The 20,279-nt window shown below is 53.5% G+C and overlaps 1 protein-coding gene across 2 annotated transcripts in view; it reads left to right on the top strand.

The window, feature by feature from the left end:
* NOTCH3 (notch receptor 3) overlaps positions 1-20,279 on the top strand; it is a 41,225-nt gene extending 20,946 nt beyond the window's left edge. For both annotated transcript variants that reach the window (XM_034944587.4, XM_055102974.2), the window contains 13 exons: positions 545-677; positions 759-1,016; positions 1,100-1,218; positions 1,979-2,544; positions 5,636-5,968; positions 9,100-9,254; positions 9,372-9,594; positions 9,755-9,839; positions 12,509-12,671; positions 13,829-14,133; positions 14,405-14,552; positions 17,361-17,458; positions 18,198-20,279. In XM_034944587.4, coding sequence (XP_034800478.3) covers positions 545-677; positions 759-1,016; positions 1,100-1,218; positions 1,979-2,544; positions 5,636-5,968; positions 9,100-9,254; positions 9,372-9,594; positions 9,755-9,839; positions 12,509-12,671; positions 13,829-14,133; positions 14,405-14,552; positions 17,361-17,458; positions 18,198-19,250 — 3,639 coding nt within the window. In that variant the 3' untranslated portion in view covers positions 19,251-20,279. The remainder of the gene's footprint in view (positions 1-544; positions 678-758; positions 1,017-1,099; positions 1,219-1,978; positions 2,545-5,635; positions 5,969-9,099; positions 9,255-9,371; positions 9,595-9,754; positions 9,840-12,508; positions 12,672-13,828; positions 14,134-14,404; positions 14,553-17,360; positions 17,459-18,197) is intronic.

Raw genomic sequence — 20,279 nt, 5'->3', positions numbered from 1 at the left:
GAGGTGGGCATGCTTGGGTGCGTCTGGGCACACATTTCTGTGTGGCTTGGTATGGGTATGTCTCTAGATATGTCTGAGTTTTTGCTTTTGTGACTCTTGGTGTATCTGTGGGTGTCACTCTGGGTAGATCTGGGGTGTTTTTTTATTTGTTTGTTTTTTTGAGACAGGTTCTCACTCTGTCACCCAGACGAGTGCAGTGGTGCGATCTCGGCTCACTGCAACCTTTGCCTCCTGGGTTCAGGTGATTCTTCTGCTTCAGCCTCTCATTATAGCTGGGAGTACAGGCACCCACCACCACGCCCAGCTAATTTTTGTATTTTTCATAGTGACAGGGTTTCACCATGTTGGCCAGGCTGGTCTCGAACTCCTGATCTCAGGTGATCTGCCCACCTCGGCCTCCCAAAGTGCTGGGATTACCTACTGGTAGTGCACTGAACATCTGTGTGTGTCCTTTTGTGCTGGGGTTCTTTGCGTCTTCATGGGTATGTCCAGGTGGGTCTGTGTCCCACTAAGCTGAGTGGGTACCTCTCTTACCCCACTGAAGTGTCTTCCTGGCTACAATGGTGATAACTGTGAGGACGACGTGGACGAGTGTGCCTCCCAGCCCTGCCAGCACGGGGGTTCATGCATTGACCTCGTGGCCCGCTATCTCTGCTCCTGTCCCCCAGGAACGCTGGGTATGCCAGGGCCAGGGTTGGGGGGACAGGATGAGAGGCTGTCTTCATTCCCTCTTGACCACCCCTCGTTTCTTCCCCCAGGGGTGCTCTGCGAGATTAATGAGGATGACTGCGGCCCAGGCCCACCCCTGGACTCAGGGCCCCGGTGCCTACACAATGGCACCTGCGTGGACCTGGTGGGCGGTTTCCGCTGCACCTGTCCCCCAGGATACACTGGTTTGCGCTGCGAGGCAGACATCAATGAGTGTCGCTCAGGTGCCTGCCACGCGGCACACACCCGGGACTGCCTGCAGGACCCAGGCGGAGGTTTCCGTTGCCTTTGTCATGCTGGCTTCTCAGGTAAGCGTTGGCGAAGGGGCTGGCCTGGGACCCCGCCTGTCATTCCCCCATTGTGCCTGATCTACATGCTCCTGCTCGCTCAGGTCCTCGATGTCAGACTGTCCTGTCTCCCTGCGAGTCCCAGCCATGCCAGCATGGAGGCCAGTGCCGTCCTAGCCCGGGTCCTGGGGGTGGGCTGACCTTCACCTGTCACTGTGCCCAGGTAGGTGTGGGTGGCGGCCTTTGGAGGAGGAGTAGGGGCGTGGCCTCTGGAGGAGGTGGTAGGGGCGTGGCCTCTGGAGTAGTAGGGGCGTGGCGTCTAGGAGGAGGATGTGGCTTTAGGGGAGACATCGAAGGGAAGGGAGTTTCTGGAAAATGCTGACATTTCCGCCGGGTGTGGTAGCTCACACCTGTAATCCCAGCACATTGGGAGGCCGAGGCGGGAGGATCACTTGAGGCCAGGAGTTCGAGACCAGCCTGGGCAACATGGTGAAACCCCCGTCTCTACTAAAAATATAAAAATTAGCCGGGCGTAGTGGCAGCTGCCTGTAATCCCAGCTACTCGGGAGGCTGAGGCAGGAGAATCACTTGAACTCGGGAGGCGGAGGTTGCAGTGAGCCATCACACCATTGCACTCCAGCCTGGCGACTGAGTGACACTCCGTCTCAAAAAACAAAGAAACAACCCCCTGCCCCGACATTTCCTGGAGGTTTGAAGGGAAAAGGGTGAGGATGGTGATTGGGGGGCGTGGCCTCCTGGGATGGCAGGGCTTATCTGCCAGGTGGGGTCTCCACTGTGGAAAGGGGAGCGGTTGGGTGGGACATGGGGAGGTTGAGGGGGTCTCAACCTTCCTTAGTCTTGACCTCTTCTCTTCCCCCTCTCTCCCCTTGACTCTTCTTTTCCCCACTCCTCCATTTCTTCTCCTCCTTCCCTCCACTCCCCACCCTCATTTTTATCCCTCCCTCCCCAAACCCGACCCCCAGCCGTTCTGGGGTCCGCGTTGCGAGCGGGTGGCGCGCTCCTGCCGGGAGCTGCAGTGCCCGGTGGGCGTCCCATGCCAGCAGACGCCCCGCGGGCCGCGCTGCGCCTGCCCCCCAGGGTTGTCGGGACCCTCCTGCCGCAGCTTCCCGGGGTCGCCGCCGGGGGCCAGCAACGCCAGCTGCGCGGCCGCCCCCTGTCTTCACGGGGGCTCCTGCCGCCCCGCGCCGCTCGCGCCCTTCTTCCGCTGCGCTTGCGCGCAGGGCTGGACCGGGCCGCGCTGCGAGGCGCCCGCCGCGGCACCCGAGGTCTCGGAGGAGCCGCGGTGCCCGCGCGCCGCCTGCCAGGCCAAGCGCGGGGACCAGCGCTGCGACCGCGAGTGCAACAGCCCAGGCTGCGGCTGGGACGGCGGCGACTGCTCGCTGAGCGTGGGCGACCCCTGGCGGCAATGCGAGGCGCTGCAGTGCTGGCGCCTCTTCAACAACAGCCGCTGCGACCCCGCCTGCAGCTCGCCCGCCTGCCTCTACGACAACTTCGACTGCCACGCTGGTGGCCGCGAGCGCACTTGCAAGTGAGCCCATCCACCCGATCGATCCGTCTGTCTATGCATCCATCCCAGTCTGTTTGTCCATGGGCCCTGCCTCTCTTTCCACCTGCCCATCCACTTGCCCCGTCTGTTTCTCTGTGCACCCTATCTGCCCATCGGTGTGTCCCACGTGTCTGTCCGTGTGTCTGTTCATCCATGTGCTCTGCCTATCTTGTTCTTGTTTCTATCTGCCTATGCACTTCTCTGCCCCGTTTGTCTGCCCTTTTCTCCATCCAATAATTCCTTTTTTTTTTTTCCCGAGATGGAGTCTTGCTCTGTGGCCCAGGCTAGAGTGCAGTGGCGCGATCTCGGCTCACTGCGACCTCTGCCTCCCGGGTTTAAGCAGTTCTCCTGCCTCTGGAGTAGCTGGGATTACAGGTGTGAGCCACCGTGCCCAGCCGAATTCCTTTTTTTTTTTTAAGACGGAGTCTCGCTCTCTTGCCCAGACTGGAGTGCAATGGCTCCATCTCGGCTCACTGCAACCTCCGCCTCCCGGGTTCAAGCGATTCTCCTGCCTCAGCCTTCCGAGTAGCTGGGACTACAGGTACCTGCCACCACGCCTGGCTTTTTTTTTGTATTTTTAGTAGAGACAGGGTTTCACCATATTGGCCAGGCTGCTCGCGAACTCCTGACCTTGTGATCCGCCCGCCTTGGCCTCCCAAAGTGCTGGGATTACAGGCGTGAGCCACCGCACCTGGCTCCTTTTTTTTTTTTTTTTTTTTTTTAGACAGGGTCTTGCTCTCTGTGGCCCAGGCTGGAGTGCAGTGGTGTGATCTTGGCTCAGTGCAATCTCTACCTCCTGGGCTCAAGTAACCCTCACACCTCAGCCTCCCTAGGAGCTGGGACCACAGGTGTGAGCCACCGCGCCCGGGTAACTTTTGTGCTTTTTCTTAGAGATGGGGTTTCGCCATGTTGTCCAGGCTAGTCTTGAACACCTGAGCTCAAAGCAATCCACCCAGCTTAGCCTCTCAAAGTGCTGGGATTGTGGGCCTGAGCCACCACATCTAGCCTAAAAATTCCTTTTATTGGCCGGGCACAGTGGCTCACGCCTGTAATCCCAGTACTTTGGGAGGCAGAGGAGGGCAGATCACCTGAGGTCAGGAGTTCGAGCTTGGGCAACATGGTGAAACTCCGTCTCTACTAAAAATACAAAATTAGCCGGGTGTGGTGGCACATGGCTGTAATCCCAGCTACTTGGGAGGCTGAGGCAGGAGAATTGCTTGAACCTGGGAGGTGGAGGATGAGGTGAGCTGAGATCGTGCCATTGCACTCCAGCCTGGGCAGCAAGAGTAAATCTCTGTCTCACCAAAAAAAAAAAAAAAAAAAAAAATTGCTTTTGTTCCTCTGTGTACCCAACTGTCTTCCTCCACTCCTGTTTGTCCATCCTTGGGCCGAATCTGTCCATCCATGCACTCTTTTTGCTCCTCTATATGGCTATCTGTGGGTGCCCCTGACTATCTCTGCCCCTCTTCTGCCCCTCTCTCTGTCTGTCCTAGGCAGTCCATCTGTCCATCCCTACACCCTGCCCCTTCTGTCCTCTGCGTACCTCTCTGTCTGCTTGGAACCCTCCACCCCCTTAATCTCCACATCCTCATCTTCTCTGCTTTCCCCTCACTCTGTTCCAGCCACCCTGGCCTCTCTGTTGTTTCCCAGATACCCCAGGCTTGATCCCATATCAGGGCCTTTGCACAAGCTGTTCCTACTGCCTGGCTGTTCCCTTCCCCCACATGGCTCCTCCCTCACCTCCTTCAAGGCTTTGCTGAAATGGTGGTACCTTCTCAGTGAGCACCTCCCTGGTCACCCCCAGCCCTTCCTCTGCTTTATTTTTCTGCTTAGCATTTAATTCCATCCAGCACTATATGTGTGCATGTGTGTGTGTGTGTGTGTGTGTGTATACATATATATATATATATTTTTTTTTTAGACAGGATTTCTCTCCCATTGCCCAGGCTGGAGTGCAGTGGTGTGATCTTGGCTCACTGCAACCTCCACCTCCTGGGTTCAAGCTATTCTCCTGCCTCAGCTTCCCAAGTAGCTGGGATTACAGGCGCCCGCCACCATGCCTGACTAATTTTTGTATTTTTAGTAGAGACGGGGGTTTCACCATTTTGGCCAGGCTGGCCTAGAACTCCTGACCTCAGGTGATCCGTACACCTTGGCCTCCCAAAGTGCTGGGATTAGAGGCATGAGCCACCGCACCCAGCCTGTATTTTGATTTTATTGATGAGTAATGGAGATGCTGTATATTTGGCTCATGTATCTCCCTTACTATCTGTCTTCACCCAGTGGAATGCCAGCTGCACGTGGACCAGGAATTGTGGCCGGGCCTTATCCTTGTGCCTGCAGCAGTGCCCAACACATGGTAGTCAGTTGGGCTAACTATTAATTACTGATTAATAGTTAGCCAGTGAGGCCGGGAGTGTGGTGTGGGTTTGTAGTCCTAGCTACTTGGGAGGCTGAAGAGGGAGGATAATTTGAGTCCAGGAGTTTGAGATTGCAGAGAGCTATGATTGCACCACTGCACTCCGGCGTGGGCAACAGAGCAAGACCCCATTTCAATCAATCAATTAAAAAAAATATTATCAAGGGCTGGGTGCGGTGACTTATGCCTGTAATCCCAGCACTTTGGGAGGCCGAGGCAGGTGGATCACCTGAGGTCAGGAGTTCAACAGCAGCCTGGCCAACATAGTAAAACCCCGTCTCTGCTAAAAATACAAAAATTAGACGGGCGTGGTGGTGCATGCCTGTAATCCCAGCTACTGGGGGGCTGAGGCGGGAGAATCGCTGGAACCGGGGAGGTGGAGGCTGCAGTGAGCTGAGAGATCATGCTACTGCATTCCGGCCTGGGCGACAGAGCAAGACTCCGTCTCAAAAAAAAAAAAAAAAAAAAAAAAAAAAAAAAAAATTATCCAGTGAATGGCAAGATTTGCAGAAAGCCTGGCATGGGTCCGTACATTCCAGTCCCCTGTGCAAGCCTTGTCTGGAGTCTCTGTACTCTACGGTGTGAATGCATGGAAGGGGATTGTCTCCTCTGACCCCTGACTCCGCCCCTCTCTGCCTCACCCTTCCCCACCAGCCCGGTGTACGAGAAGTACTGCGCCGACCACTTTGCCGACGGCCGCTGCGACCAGGGCTGCAACACGGAGGAGTGCGGCTGGGATGGGCTGGATTGTGCCAGCGAGGTGCCGGCCCTGCTGGCCCGCGGCGTGCTGGTGCTCACAGTGCTGCTGCCGCCGGAGGAGCTACTGCGTTCCAGCGCCGACTTTCTGCAGCGGCTCAGCGCCATCCTGCGCACCTCGCTGCGCTTCCGCCTGGACGCGCACGGCCAGGCCATGGTCTTCCCTTACCACCGGCCTAGTCCTGGCTCCGAACCCCGGGCCCGTCGGGAGCTGGCCCCCGAGGTGATCGGGTGAGTGACCCCACCTGGAAGAGCCGTGGTGGCTGGGGAGAGGAGAGATGCTGTTGATCCAGGTCTTGTGTGTTTCATTTCACTTAATGCCTTTACCCACCAGATGTCAGGAGCACCGCCTCCTGGCTGTGACAAGCAAAAAATGCCTCCAGATGGAGCTAGTGCTTCTGGGGTAGAATTGCCCAGGTCTAGTGCTGGCTTGTGGGGAGGCAGGTTGCTAAGTGGCTTGGCAGAGTGGTTAAATACATGTGTAGGGTTTTTTTCTTCGTCGTCTTCTTCTTCTTCTTCTTTTTTTTTTTTTTGAGACGGAGTCTCTCTCTGTCGCCCAGGCTGGAGTGCAGTGGCGCGATCTCAGCTCACTGCAACCTCTGCCTCCTGGGTTCAAGCAATTCTCTGCCTCAGCCTCCAGAGTAGCTGGGATTACAGGCATCCACCACCACACCGGGCTAATTTTCTTCTTCTTAAAGACATAGAAGATAAAGCTGGGCACAATGTATTCTTGTAGTCCCAGCTACTTGGAGGATCACTTGAGCCCAGGAATTCAAATCTAGCCTGGGCAACATAGGAAGACTCCCATCTCTCTCTCTCTTTTTTTTTTTTTTTTTTTTTTTGAGATGGAGTCTCGCTCTGTCGCCCAGGCTAGAGTGCAGAGGCGCGATCTCGGCTTTCTGCAAGCTCCGCCTCTCGGGTTCATGCCATTCTCCTGCCTCAGCCTCCCGAGTAGCTGGGACTACAGGAGGCCGCCACCATGCCTGGCTAATTTTTTGTATTTTTAGTAAGAGACGGGGTTTCAGTATGTTAGCCAGGATGATCTGGATCTCCTGACTTCGTGATCCACCTGCCTCGGCCTCCCAAAGTGCTGGGATTACAGGCGTGAGCCACCATGCCCGGCCTCCGATCTCTTTAAAAAAAAAAAAGAAGAAGAAGAAGAAGAAAGAAGAAGAGGAAGAGGAAGAGGAAGAGGGGGAGGAGGAGGAGGAGGAAGAGGAAGAAGAAGAAAGAAATAGGAGGGGCTCGGTGGCTCACGCCTGTAATCCCAGCACTTTGGAAGGCAGATCATTTGATGTCAGGAGTTTGAGACCAGCCTGGGCAACATGGCAAAACCCTGTCTCTACTAAAAATACAAAAAATTAGCCAGGCGTGGTGGTGTATGCCTTTAGTCCCAGCTACTCAGGAGGCTGAGGCATGAGAATCACTTGAACTCAGGAAGTGAAGGTTGCAGTGAGCCAAGATTGTGCTACTGCACTCCAGCCGGGGCAACAGAGCCAGACTCTGTCTCAAAAAAAAAAAAAAAGAAAAAAGAAAAAGAAAAAATATAGAAGTATCCTGCTAGTGGCCTGGTAGAGGTACCAGAAGGGAGGTGTAGCTATTGTTGAGGAGAAGGCAGAGACCTAAGAGGGGTGGGTCTCTGATACAGAGAGGAGGGTTGGGTTTTACAGATATTGGGATGTGGGTGGTGGAAGGGGAGGGGTAGAGGGATGAAGGAGAGTGGTTGATGTACCAGCCCCTGGCTAAGCTAACTGAGTGATAGGGCCACAAAGTGAAAAACAGGTCATTTTGGAGCTTGCAGAGTCTGAGGGACCTGGAAGTATTGGGAAGGCCTCCAAGGAGATACCTGGGGGCTAAAGACACAAACAAGAAAGATATAAAAGTGTTGATGATCATTGAAGCCATGAGAGGGACTCAAAGGAGTGGGGAGAGAAGGAACAGAAGAATTAATCTGGGGACACGGAGACCTAAGGATTGGATGAATGGAATTGGCTCAAAAAAGAGAAAGAGGCCAGGTGTGATGGCTCACAACTGTGATCCCAGCACTTTGGGAGGTTGAGGCGGGTGGATCACCTGAGGTCGGGAGTTCGAGACCAGCCTGACCAACATGGAGAAACCCTGTGTATACTAAAAATACAAAATTACCGGGGCGTGGTGGCGCATGCCTGTAATCCCAGCTACTCAGGAGGCTGAGGCAGGAGAATTGCCTGAACCCTGGAGGTGGAGGTTGTGGCGAGCTGAGATAGCACCATTGCACTCCAGCCTGGGCAACAAGAGTGAAACTCTGTCTCAAAACAAGCAAGCAAACAAACAAACAAACACAATGTCCTGGCCAACACGGTGAAACCCCATCTCTACTAAAAATACAAAAATTACCTGGGCATGGTAGCACGTGCCTGTAATCCCAGCTACTCAGGAGGCTGAGGCAGAGAATCACTTGAACCAGGGAGTCGGAGGTTGCAGTGAGCTGAGATCGCACCACTGCACTCCAGCCTGTCAACAGAGCAAGACTTCATCTCAAAAACAAAAAACAAACAATGTCCATTGGCTGGGCGTAGTGGCCCAGGCCTGTAAACCCAGCACATTGGGAGGCTGAGGTGGGAGGATTGCTTGAGCCCTGGAGTTCAAGACTAGCCTGGGCAACATAGTGACACCTAATCTCTATGCCTCCACCCCCAACCCCCCCAAAAAATTAGCCAGGTGTGGTGGCACATGTCTGTGGTCCCAGCTCTTTGGGAGAATGAGGTGGAAAGATTGCTTGAAGGCGGGAGGTCAAGGCTACAGTGAGCTCTGATTTCGCCACTGTGCTCTAGCCTGGGCGACAGAGTGAAACTGTCTCAAAAAACAAAACAAAACAAAACAGAACAAACAACAAAAAAAACAGGCCGGGCACAGTGGCGGCTCACGCCTGTAATCCCAGCACTTTGGGAGGCCAAGGCAGGAGGATCACTTGAGGTCAGGAGTTCAAGACCAGCCTGGCCAACGTGGTGAAACCCCGTCTCTACTAAAAATACAAAAAAATTAGCTGGGCGTGGTGGCACACGCCTGTAATCCCAGCTACTTGGGAGGCTGAGGCAGGAGAATCGCTTGAACCCAGGAGGGGAAGTTGCAGTGAGCCGAGATCGCGCCACTGCACTCCAGACTCGGTGCAAGATCAAAAAATAATATCCATTGGATTCACGGTTCTGGGGGGACTGCTGACCACAGCAAGACACGTTTTAGGGGTGCAGTGGGGTTGGATACAGGTGGGCCATGGAGACCTGTGGGTGGAGAGGGCGCTGGGGAGGGAAAGTGGGGCTTGGTGCCAGGGGGTGCATCGGGCAATTTGTGAGCTCTCTGGTCCCTCCCTGCTGTCCCTGCAGCTCGGTAGTAATGCTGGAGATTGACAACCGGCTCTGCCTGCAGTCGCCTGAGAATGATCACTGCTTCCCCGATGCCCAAAGCGCCGCTGACTACCTGGGAGCGTTGTCAGCGGTGGAGCGCCTGGACTTCCCGTACCCACTGCGGGACGTGCGGGGTGCGGCCCTGCCTTGGGGAGGGGGTGGCGGGGACGGAGCTGGGGGCGGCCGAAGCCCCGCCTGAGGCCAAAGCCCCGCCCTCGACTGAAGCCCCGCCCTCTGCTTCCTGCTCTTAGGGGAGCCGCTGGAGCCTCCAGAACCCAGCGTCCCGCTGCTGCCGCTGCTAGTGGCGGGCGCTGTCTTGCTGCTGGTCATTCTCGTGCTGGGTGTCATGGTGGCCCGGCGCAAGCGCGAGCACAGCACCCTCTGGTTCCCTGAGGGCTTCTCACTGCACAAGGACGTGGCCTCTGGTCACAAGGGCCGGCGGGAACCCGTGGGCCAGGACGCGCTGGGCATGAAGTGAGAACCCTGCTCGCTCCCTGTCCCTGACTACGGGGACCTTGTGAACCCTGGACCCCGCCTTGACCTGACTCAGACCTCTGACCCCACCCCAAATCCTCCTTCCCAGCTGGACACCTCTAGTGTCCCCCTCACATCCCCTCTTCCCATTGTCTGCCAGGAACATGGCCAAGGGTGAGAGCCTGATGGGGGAGGTGGCCACAGACTGGATGGACACAGAGTGCCCAGAGGCCAAGCGGCTAAAGGTACTGCCCCCTCCTCTGACCTTTGCCCCCTCCTCTGACCCCTCCTCTCAGGGTACTGGGTGGGGTCCCCAGTGGATGATGGGCGTGATCAGGGGATGGCACCGCTGTCCCCACCTCCCTAACTCCAGAGAATAGTCCCAGCTTTGCAACCCTTTCTTCTCAGTGTGGTTCTGTGACCTCAGAGGGAGGAAGATTTACCACTGGGGCCCCAGGGTCCCTCCGGGCAGGTGGAAAATCCTCCCCTCCATCCTTCCCCTCCCCAGCCAGGATCCTGCTTCCTGGCCAGCCTGCACTCTTCCTGGAGGTGTCCCCCCAGCCCAGAGAGCGAGTCTGCCTTATCTCTGTCAGTTCCTATTTTGTCCAGCATGGACTTAGCCTGAAAGTGCTCTGAGCTGGTTCTGAGCTCATGGAGTCATGCCCCTGGGTTCAGTATGAGTCAGCTTTGGCTGCCATTAAAAAATCCCACAGAGGTGGATCACCTGAGGTCAGGAGTTCGAGACCAGCCTGACCAACATGGTGAAACCCCGTCTGTACTAAAAATACAAAAGATTAGCTGGGCATGGTGGCGGGCACCTGTAATCCCAGCTACTCGGGAGGCTGAGGCAGGAGAATCCCTTGAACCCGGCACTCCAGACTGGGCAACAAGAGTGAAACTCCGTCTCAAAAAAAAAAAAAAAGTCCCGCAGCATGGGTGACCTAAACAACAGAAATTAATTTTTTCACGGTTCTGGAGGTTGGAAGTCCAAGCCCAAGGTGCTGTCAGGGCTGGTTCCTGGTAAGGGCTCTCTTCCTGGTGTGCAGATGGCCGCTTTCTCACTGTAGCCTCACATGGCCTTTCCTCTGTGTACACAGAGGATAGAGAAAGAGAGAGAGAGAGAGACTTGGCATCCCATCCTCTTCTTGTAAGGATACCAGTCCTATTGGATTAGGGTCCCACATTTATAACCTCATTTAACCTTAATTACCTCCTTAAAGGCCCTATCTCACCAGGCTTGGTGGCTTGCACCTGTAATTTCAGCTACTTGGGAGGCTGAGGCAGGAGGATCGCTTGAGTCCAGGAGTTGGAGCCTGCAGTGAGCTATGACTGCATCACTTCACTCCAGCCTGGGTAACAGAGCAAGACCCTGTCTAAAAATAAAGTCCTATCTTCAAATGCAGGCACATGGAAATTTTATATATTATTTAGGGTTTTAGTGTATGATTTCTGTTTATTTATTTATTTATTTTTTGAGACCAGGTCTCACTCTGTTGCCCAAGCTGGAGTGCAGTGGCGTGATCTTGGCTCATTGCAGCCTCCACCTCCCTCCCAGGTTCAAGTGATTCCCCTGCCTCAGCCTCCCAAGTAGCTGGGATTATAGGCATGTGCTACCATGCCCGGCTAATTTTTGTATTTTTAGTAGAGATGGGGTTTCACCATGTTGGCCAGGCTGGTCTCAAGCTGCAGACCTCAAGTGATCCACCCGCCTCGGCATCCCAAAGTGCTGGGATTACAGACGTGAGCCACCGTGCCCGGCCATTGTATGATTTTTAGAGGGGGCACAATTGAGTCCATACAGATCCTGCTAGCATTACTGAGGCACCCGCTGAATGTCTCTAATGCACATAAAACATCTTATTTCATCTCTCTGAGGACGCTGTAAAGTAGCTATTGACATATACTTCAATTTACAAACTCCCTTCCTCTGTCCATATTTTAATGTTGTGAAATGGAGTCATCTATTACAGTGGACAGATAAAAAAACCTGCTCAACCCAGACTTTTCCTTCTGCCTTCCCATCCCAAAGTAGGTATTAGAGGTATTAAAGGGGTGGCCCAATGTAATTGTGGTGGTATCTTAGCATGGTGGAATGGCTGCATCATCCTGATTTTGCCAATGAGAAGCTCAGAGCTTCAAAGTGATTTGCCCAGAGCCTTCCAGCTACTAAGGGGCGGGGTTGGAACTTGAACCTGGATCAGATGCTATCCCAATCTGCTTATACTGTGTGCTTATAGTCCCAGCTACTTGGGCCGCTGAGGTGGGAGGATCATTTGAGCCCAGGAAGTTGAGGCTGCAGTGAGGTATGATTGCACCACTGCACTCCAGCCTGAGTGATACAGTGAGACTCAGTCTCTAAAAAATATATACATAAATAATTAAAGCCATTTATTACTCAAAAAGACCAAAAAAAAAAAAAAAAAAAAAAAGAAAGAAACCTTGTGTCTTCCTTTTATTAGCTCCTTGGGCTATGGCACACATTGATTTCCTGTTAATCCCAGCACTTTGGGAGGCTGAGAGGGGCTGATCACCTGAGGTCAGGAGTTCGAGACCAGCCTGGCCAACATGGTGAAACCCCTTCTCTACTAAAAATACAAAAAATTAGCTGGACACCGTGGCATGTGCCTGTAATCCCAGCTACTCCAGAGGCTGAGGCAGGAGAATCACTTGAACCCGGGAGGCGGGGGTTGCAGTGAGCTGAGATCATGCCACTGCACTCCAGCCTGGGCGACAGAGCGAGACTCTGTCTCAAAAACAAACAAATAAAACACCAAACAGATGGTAAATGATTTCCCAGGGCTCTGTGTGTATCTCCTAAAGAGAAACCTGTAGGAATGCCCAGCCCCATCCCTGGCAGTGGCTCTCCCCAGCACCAAAGGGTGAGATCTGAGATCCAGGGTGCCTGCCCCTCCAGGTAGAGGAGCCAGGCATGGGGGCTGAGGAGGCTGTGGATTGCCGTCAGTGGACTCAACACCATCTGGTTGCTGCTGACATCCGCGTGGCACCAGCCATGGCACTGACACCACCACAGGGCGACGCAGATGCTGATGGCATGGATGTCAATGTGCGTGGCCCAGGTCAGTGACAGTGCCCCTCCCAAAGGGATGCCCCTCACCCATCCTACCTGTGAGAGGTTATTTCTGACTCTGTGTTTTGGGGAGAACTGGGGGAGTCTCTAAGCTTCTGTGAAGGGTGTGTGTATTCAGCAACACTCTTGGTTGGAAGTGACAAAGGTCCAACTCAGACTAGCTTAAGTAAAACAAGGGATTTATCAACTCATTTAACTAAAAGTGGCACATTTGGATCCAGGACTCAGTTTTCCCCTCTCTACCCTTTGACTCCAATCTTACAAAACCTTCTTAATGCTCCAGCAAAAGTCTCAGGATGCATTCTGATTGGACAGACTAGGGTCACGTGCTCATCCTTGAGTCAATCAGTACGACCAGGGGGCTGGAATATGCAAATTGACCAAGCCTGATTCACATACCTGTCTTTGAGCTGGTGGGGATCGGGTCTGGTGGTGGAGCGGGGAGGTCGGTCTCTACCAAGGGCTTGAGAATGGAGAACCGGATGCAAGTGGCTCCCTAAGAAAAATGAGGACAAGTGCTTGTGTACAGTGTGTGCAGTGTAGCAGACTATGTTGTTTGATCCTCTTAGATCCATCTTTGTTATGTTTCAGGGCATTCCTGCCTTAGCTTCATTTTGCTTTTGCTCCAAATGGCCTGTACTTATGGCTCTCTTTTGAAGTCCTTCTGGCTGCTGGGGCCTGAAGTGCCTGGGATTTTATGTCCCTGGGGGCAGCTCTCTTTTTTTCCCCCCTTTTAAAATACTCAAATGAATTGGCAGAAAGGGGCAGCTCCTAACCAGTGGGTGCAGGAGTATGAAGGGGATGGTTTCTTTGCCTTGAGTTGGATTAGAACTCTGGGGTACAACACATGTTCCAGAGTCCCTTTGGAGGATCAAGGTGGAATAACCCTTTGGGAATTTACTGGAGGTTGCACACTTGCTTGACTCCCAGAGTCCCTTGTCCTGTGTTCCCTGTGCCCTAGGAGTAGTTCTGTGACAAATCACATGCCCACCAATCCTCATCCTGGGTGTGGGTGTGCAGATAGGAGGATCTGCTAATCCTCGTTTTTCCATGTGTCCCATTAGCTCCTAATGGGGTACCCTTGATAACATTTCCTGGAAAAGGCCCTGTGTTTACCTTCCTGCTGACACACTCCTGTCCCTGCAGATGGCTTCACCCCGCTAATGCTGGCTTCCTTCTGTGGGGGGGCTCTGGAGCCAATGCCAACTGAAGAGGATGAGGCAGATGACACATCAGCTAGCATCATCTCCGACCTGATCTGCCAGGGGGCTCAGCTTGGGGCACGGACTGACCGTACTGGCGAGACTGCTTTGCACCTGGCTGCCCGTTATGCCCGTGCTGATGCAGCCAAGCGGCTGCTGGATGCTGGGGCAGACACCAATGCCCAGGACCACTCAGGCCGCACTCCCCTGCACACAGCTGTCACAGCTGATGCCCAGGGTGTCTTCCAGGTGAGATAGGCACACACTTTGGACCTCAGAGCTGGGGCAGGCATTAGACTTACCTGGGTTTCAGCCCCAGTTCTGCCTTTCAGACTCATTTTTTCTCATTTGGAAAATGGGGATATATGGGAATACAGTATCTGTCAAGCAGCTGCTCCCTGAACCTCACCAATTTCAGGGGTTGGGGTATGGGGGTTGGGGACTTCATGGGACTTAGGGGTGCTCCTGATTCCTCTGTTCCTGCCATGACCCCTCCTGCTGCATCCACTCTCTGTCCTAGATTCTCATCCGAAACCGCTCTACAGACTTGGATGCCCGCATGGCAGATGGCTCAACGGCACTGATCCTGGCGGCCCGTCTGGCAGTAGAGGGCATGGTGGAAGAGCTCATTGCCAGCCATGCTGATGTCAATGCTGTGGATGAGCTTGGTAGGTTGGCAGAGGAATCAAGTCTAAGCTGGGTTAGTGTCACCTGGGCCCTGAGGGTCATGTTGGTGCAAATTCATACCCATGTTGAGACCCAATCACTGAAGCTCACACACACATAACCAGGCTTCATGAAGCCTGCAGGGTCATGCAGGGTCACCACTAGTCCTTAGGGTGCCTCAGGGATTTAGAAAAAGGTGCCTTTCCCCTAGATACTTCATTTCCACCTGCTTTGTTAGACGGACACACTCTACTTCCACCTGCTGGAAGTTATTATAATAAATGTACACATCAGGCCATGTGTGGTGGCTCATGCCTGTGATCCCAACACTTTGGGAGGCTGAGGCAGGAGGATGACTTGAGGCCAGGAGTTTGAGACCAGACTGGGCAACATAGTGGGTTCTACAAAAGTTTTTTGAAAGATTAGCCATGTGCGGTGGTGCATACCTGTGGCCCTAGCTACTCGAGAAACTGAGGTGGGAGGGTCGTTTGAGCCCAGGAGGTTGAGTCTGTGAGCCGTGATTGTGCCCCTGCACTCCAACCTGGGGGACAGACTCCATCTCAAAAAAAAAAAACAGTCTCCAGACGTTGCCAAATGCTCTGGGGGCTGGGGGCAGGGAGTTTCTCCTAGTTGAGAGCCACAGTTCTAGGGCAGGGCTGGCCAATAGGACTTTCTGTGATGATGGAATTATTCTCTGCACTGTCCGATATAGTAGCCACTGGCCACATGTGGTGACTTGAAATGTGACTGGGGCAAATGAAGAAGTAAATGTTTTAGTTCATTTAATTTTTTTTCTCCTTATGTTGCCTTTTTCTTTTTTTTTTTTTTGAGACAGAGTCTCGCTCTTGTCGCCCAGACTGGAGTGCAATGGTGTGATCTTGGCTCACTGCAACCTCCACTACCCGGTTTCCAGTGATTCTCCTGTCTCAGCCTCCCGAGTGTCTGGGACTAGAGGTGCCCGCCACCATGCCCGGCTATTTTTTTGTATTTTTAGTAGAGACGGGGTTTTGCAATGTTGGCCAGGCTGGCCTCGAACTCCTGACCTCAGGTGATCCACGTGCCTTGGCCTCCCAAAGTGCTGGGGTTATAGGCATGAGCCACTGAGTCCATCCTTTTTTTTAAAAGCAAAAAACAAAAAACAAAAAACTGCTTTATTGAGATATAATTAACATGCCATACAATTCACCCATTTAAAGTATACAATTCAATGGCTCTTAGTATAATCAGAGTCATACAACTATTACCACAATCAATTTTAGAACATTTCATCACCTGAAAAAGAAATTCTCACCACTTGGTCATCATCTGCCAAGCCCCTCATCTGTCCAGCCCTGTGCAACCACTGATTTGCTTTTTGTCTCCATGGATTTGCCTGTTCTGGACATTTCATATAAATGTAATCATATGATATGTGGTCTTTTTTGTCTGCCTTTTTTTCAGTTAGCATTATGTTCTCAAGGTTCACCCATGTTGTAGCATAGTTCAGCTGAATAATAATCCATTGTATCGATGGGCCACTTTTTTTTTCTTTTATTTTTAGACATAGGGTATCACTCTGTCACTCAGGCTGGAGTGCAGTGGCATGATTACGGCTCGCTGCAGCCTCAAACTCCCAGGCTCAAGTGATCCTCCCATCCCACCCTCCTGAATAGCTGGTATTACAGGTGTGTGCCAGCACACCTGGGTAATTCTTAAATTTTTTGTGGAAATGGGGTCTCACTTTGTTGCCCAGGCTGATCTCAAACTCCTGGCCTTAAGCAATACTCCCACCTTGGCCTCCCAAAGTGTTGAGATTATAGGCGTGAGCCACTGTGCCTGGCCAAAAGTTTCAATTTTGATCATGTCCAATTTATCTGTTTTGTAGTTGTTATTGTTATTTGTGGTTTTGGTGTCACATCTAAGAATCTTGGCCTAATTCAAGGTCATGAAGATTTACTCTTATGTTTTCTTCTAGATGTTTAGTTCTATAGTTGGAGCTCTTATATTTAGGTTTCTGATCCATTTTGAGTTAATGTTTGTATAAAGTGTGAGGTAGGGGTCCAACTTCATTCTTTGAATGTGAATATTCAGTTGTTCCAGCACCATTAGTTGAGAAGACCATTCTTTCCCCGTTGAATGGTCCTGGCACCTATTTCCTATTTTATTAAATTTAAATCTAAAGAACCACATGTAGGTTGGGCACGGTGGCTCATGCCTGTAATCCCAACACTTTGGGAGGCCAAGGCTGGTGGATCACTTGAGCTCAGGAGTTTGAGACCAGTTTGGGCAACATAGTGGAACTCTATCTCTATCAAAAATACAAAAAATCAGCTGGGCGTGGTGGTACATGCCTGTAGTCCCAGCTACTAGGGAGGCTGAGGCAGGAAAATCGCCTGAGCCCAGGAGGTAGAGGTTGCAGTGAATTGAGATTGTGCCGATGGACTCCAGCCTGGGTGACAGAACAAGACACTACCTCAAAAATAAATAAATGGATAAATAAAAACCACATGTGACTGACCACTGTATTGGATGTCACAACCCTAGGTTCAACTGAAGGAGGTCCACACAGCACCCCGTGTATAGACAGTCATGCACATGCACGCGCACACACACACACACACACACACACACAGAGACACAGAGTGCTTCCCCATTGCACAGAGTCATTTTGCAGATTTGCACGCACATGGATCCAGACACAAGTACTTGGATATTCACGGCAGGCCTGCCTCCTCTACCCCTAGGCCACATTCTAGACAATTTCTGCCTCCCTGACATGGGGACCCCAGGACAGGTGCCTGGTCCTGACCTCTCTCCCCTTCACCCTCCAGGGAAATCAGCCTTACACTGGGCTGCGGCTGTGAACAACGTGGAAGCCACTTTGGCCCTGCTCAAAAATGGAGCCAATAAGGACATGCAGGATAGCAAGGTGAGCCCCAGCCCTTGGTCCACTGGGGGTCAGCAGTGGCACAGCGCCATTGCAATCCAGCCTGGGCAACAGAGTGAGACTCTGTCTCAAAAAACAAAACCCCAAACATTGGATTAAAATATAATTTACTTTGGTGACTAAAGTTTTTGGGGGCCCCTTAAATTTTGTGCCTAATGGCTGGGTGTGGTGGTTCATGTCTGTAATCCCAGCACTTTGGGAGGTCGAGATGGGTGGATTACTTGAGGTCAGGAGTTTGAGACCAGCCTGGCCAACGTAGTAAAACCCTGTCTTTATTAAAAATACAAAAATTAGCTGGGCGTAGTGGTGCACACCTGTAATCCCAGCTGCTCGGGAGGCTGAGGCAGGAGAATCGCTTGAACCCGGAAGGCTGAGGTTGCAGTGAACTGAAATGGCGCCACTGCCCTCCAGCCTGGGCGACACAGCGAGACTCTGTCAAAAAAAAAAAAAAAAGACAAGAAAAAAAAAGTTATGCCTAAGGTGAGTACCTCGCTTAACTCACCCTAGTCCTGGCCTTGACCTCTGGCACTTAGTAGGTGATGGACGAATGTGGTTTAGAGGAAAGAACTTGTCCAGGCTCCCCCAGCGCAGCCGGGATTTAACCCAGGTCTGTCAAGCTCCAGTGTACAAACTCATAGCTCTCGGGCTCCCCCAAGAGGCTGGAAGACTTTGCTACTGTTAGCTGGGGTTTCGCCGACCTCTGTGGGTTCTGGCCCCCCAGGAGGAGACCCCCCTGTTCCTGGCCGCCCGCGAGGGCAGCTATGAGGCTGCCAAGCTGCTGTTGGACCACTTTGCCAACCGTGAGATCACCGACCACCTGGACAGGCTGCCGCGGGACGTAGCCCAGGAGAGACTGCACCAGGACATCGTGCGCTTGCTGGATCAACCCAGTGGGCCCCGCAGCTCCCCCGGTCCCCACGGCCTGGGGCCTCTGCTCTGTCCTCCAGGGGCCTTCCTCCCTGGCCTCAAAGCGGCACAGTCGGGGTCCAAGAAGAGCAGGAGGCCCCCCGGGAAGGCGGGGCTGGGGCCGCAGGGGCCCCGGGGGCGGGGCAAGAAGCTGACGCTGGCCTGCCCGGGCCCCCTGGCTGACAGCTCGGTCACGCTGTCGCCCGTGGACTCGCTGGACTCCCCGCGGCCTTTCGGTGGGCCCCCTGCTTCCCCTGGTGGCTTCCCCCTTGAGGGGCCCTATGCAGCTGCCACTGCCACTGCAGTGTCTCTGGCACAGCTTGGTGGCCCAGGCCGGGCGGGTCTAGGGCGCCAGCCCCCTGGAGGATGTGTACTCAGCCTGGGCCTGCTGAACCCTGTGGCTGTCCCCCTCGATTGGGCCCGGCTGCCCCCACCTGCCCCTCCAGGCCCCTCGTTCCTGCTGCCACTGGCGCCGGGACCCCAGCTGCTCAACCCAGGGACCCCCGTCTCCCCGCAGGAGCGGCCCCCGCCTTACCTGGCAGTCCCAGGACATGGCGAGGAGTACCCGGCGGCTGGGGCACACAGCAGCCCCCCAAAGGCCCGCTTCCTGCGGGTTCCCAGTGAGCACCCTTACCTGACCCCATCCCCCGAATCCCCTGAGCACTGGGCCAGCCCCTCGCCTCCCTCCCTCTCAGACTGGTCCGAATCCACGCCCAGCCCAGCCACTGCCACCGGGGCCATGGCCACCACCACTGGGGCACTGCCTGCCCAGCCACTTCCCTTGTCTGTTCCCAGCTCCCTTGCTCAGGCCCAGACCCAGCTGGGGCCCCAGCCAGAAGTTACCCCCAAGAGGCAAGTGTTGGCCTGAGATGCTCGTCAGTTCTTAGATCTTGGGGGCCTAAAGAGACCCCTGTCCTGCCTCCTTTCTTTCTCTGTCTCTTCCTTCCTTTTAGTCTTTTTCATCCTCTTCTCTTTCCACCAACCCTCCTTCATCCTTGCCTTGCAGTGTGACCGAGATAGGTCATCAGCCCAGGGCTTCAGTCTTCCTTTATTTATAATGGGTGGGGGCTACCACCCACCCTCTCAGTCTTGTGAAGAGTCTGGGACCTCCTTCTTCCCCACTTCTCTCTTCCCTCATTCCTTTCTCTCTCCTTCTGGCCTCTCATTTCCTTACACTCTGACATGAATGAATTATTATTATTTTTCTTTTTCTTTTTTTTTTTACATTTTGTATAGAAACAAATTCATTTAAACAAACTTATTATTATTATTTTTTACAAAATATATATATGGAGATGCTCCCTCCCCCTGTGAACCCCCCAGTGCCCCTGTGGGGCTGAGTCTGTGGGCCCATTCGGCCAAGCTGGATTCTGTGTACCTAGTACACAGGCATGACTGGGATCCCGTGTACTGAGTACACGACCCAGGTATGTACCAAGTAGGCACCCTTGGGCGCACCCACTGGGGCCAGGGGTCGGGGGAGTGTTGGGAGCCTCCTCCCCACCCCACCTCCCTCACTTCACTGCATTCCAGATGGGACATGTTCCATAGCCTTGCTGGGGAAGGGCCCACTGCCAACTCCCTCTGCCCCAGCCCCACCCTTGGCCATCTCCCTTTGGGAACTAGGGGGCTGCTGGTGGGAAATGGGAGCCAGGGCAGATGTATGCATTCCTTTGTGTCCCTGTAAATGCGGGACTACAAGAAGAGGAGATGCCTGAGTGGTACTTCCTCTTCCTGGTAATCCTCTGGCCCAGCCTCATGGCAGAATAGAGGTATTTTTAGGCTATTTTTGTAATATGGCTTCTGGTCAAAATCCCTGTGTAGCTGAATTCCCAAGCCCTGCATTGTACAGCCCCCCACTCCCCTCACCACCTAATAAAGGAATAGTTAACACTCA

The sequence above is a fragment of the Pan paniscus genome, chromosome 20 (assembly GCF_029289425.2).
Source record: "Pan paniscus chromosome 20, NHGRI_mPanPan1-v2.0_pri, whole genome shotgun sequence".
In the NCBI taxonomy this organism is placed as follows: Eukaryota; Metazoa; Chordata; class Mammalia; order Primates; family Hominidae; genus Pan; species Pan paniscus.
Note: the sequence above shows the minus strand (reverse complement) of the source record. Positions and strands in the feature narration are given on the sequence as shown.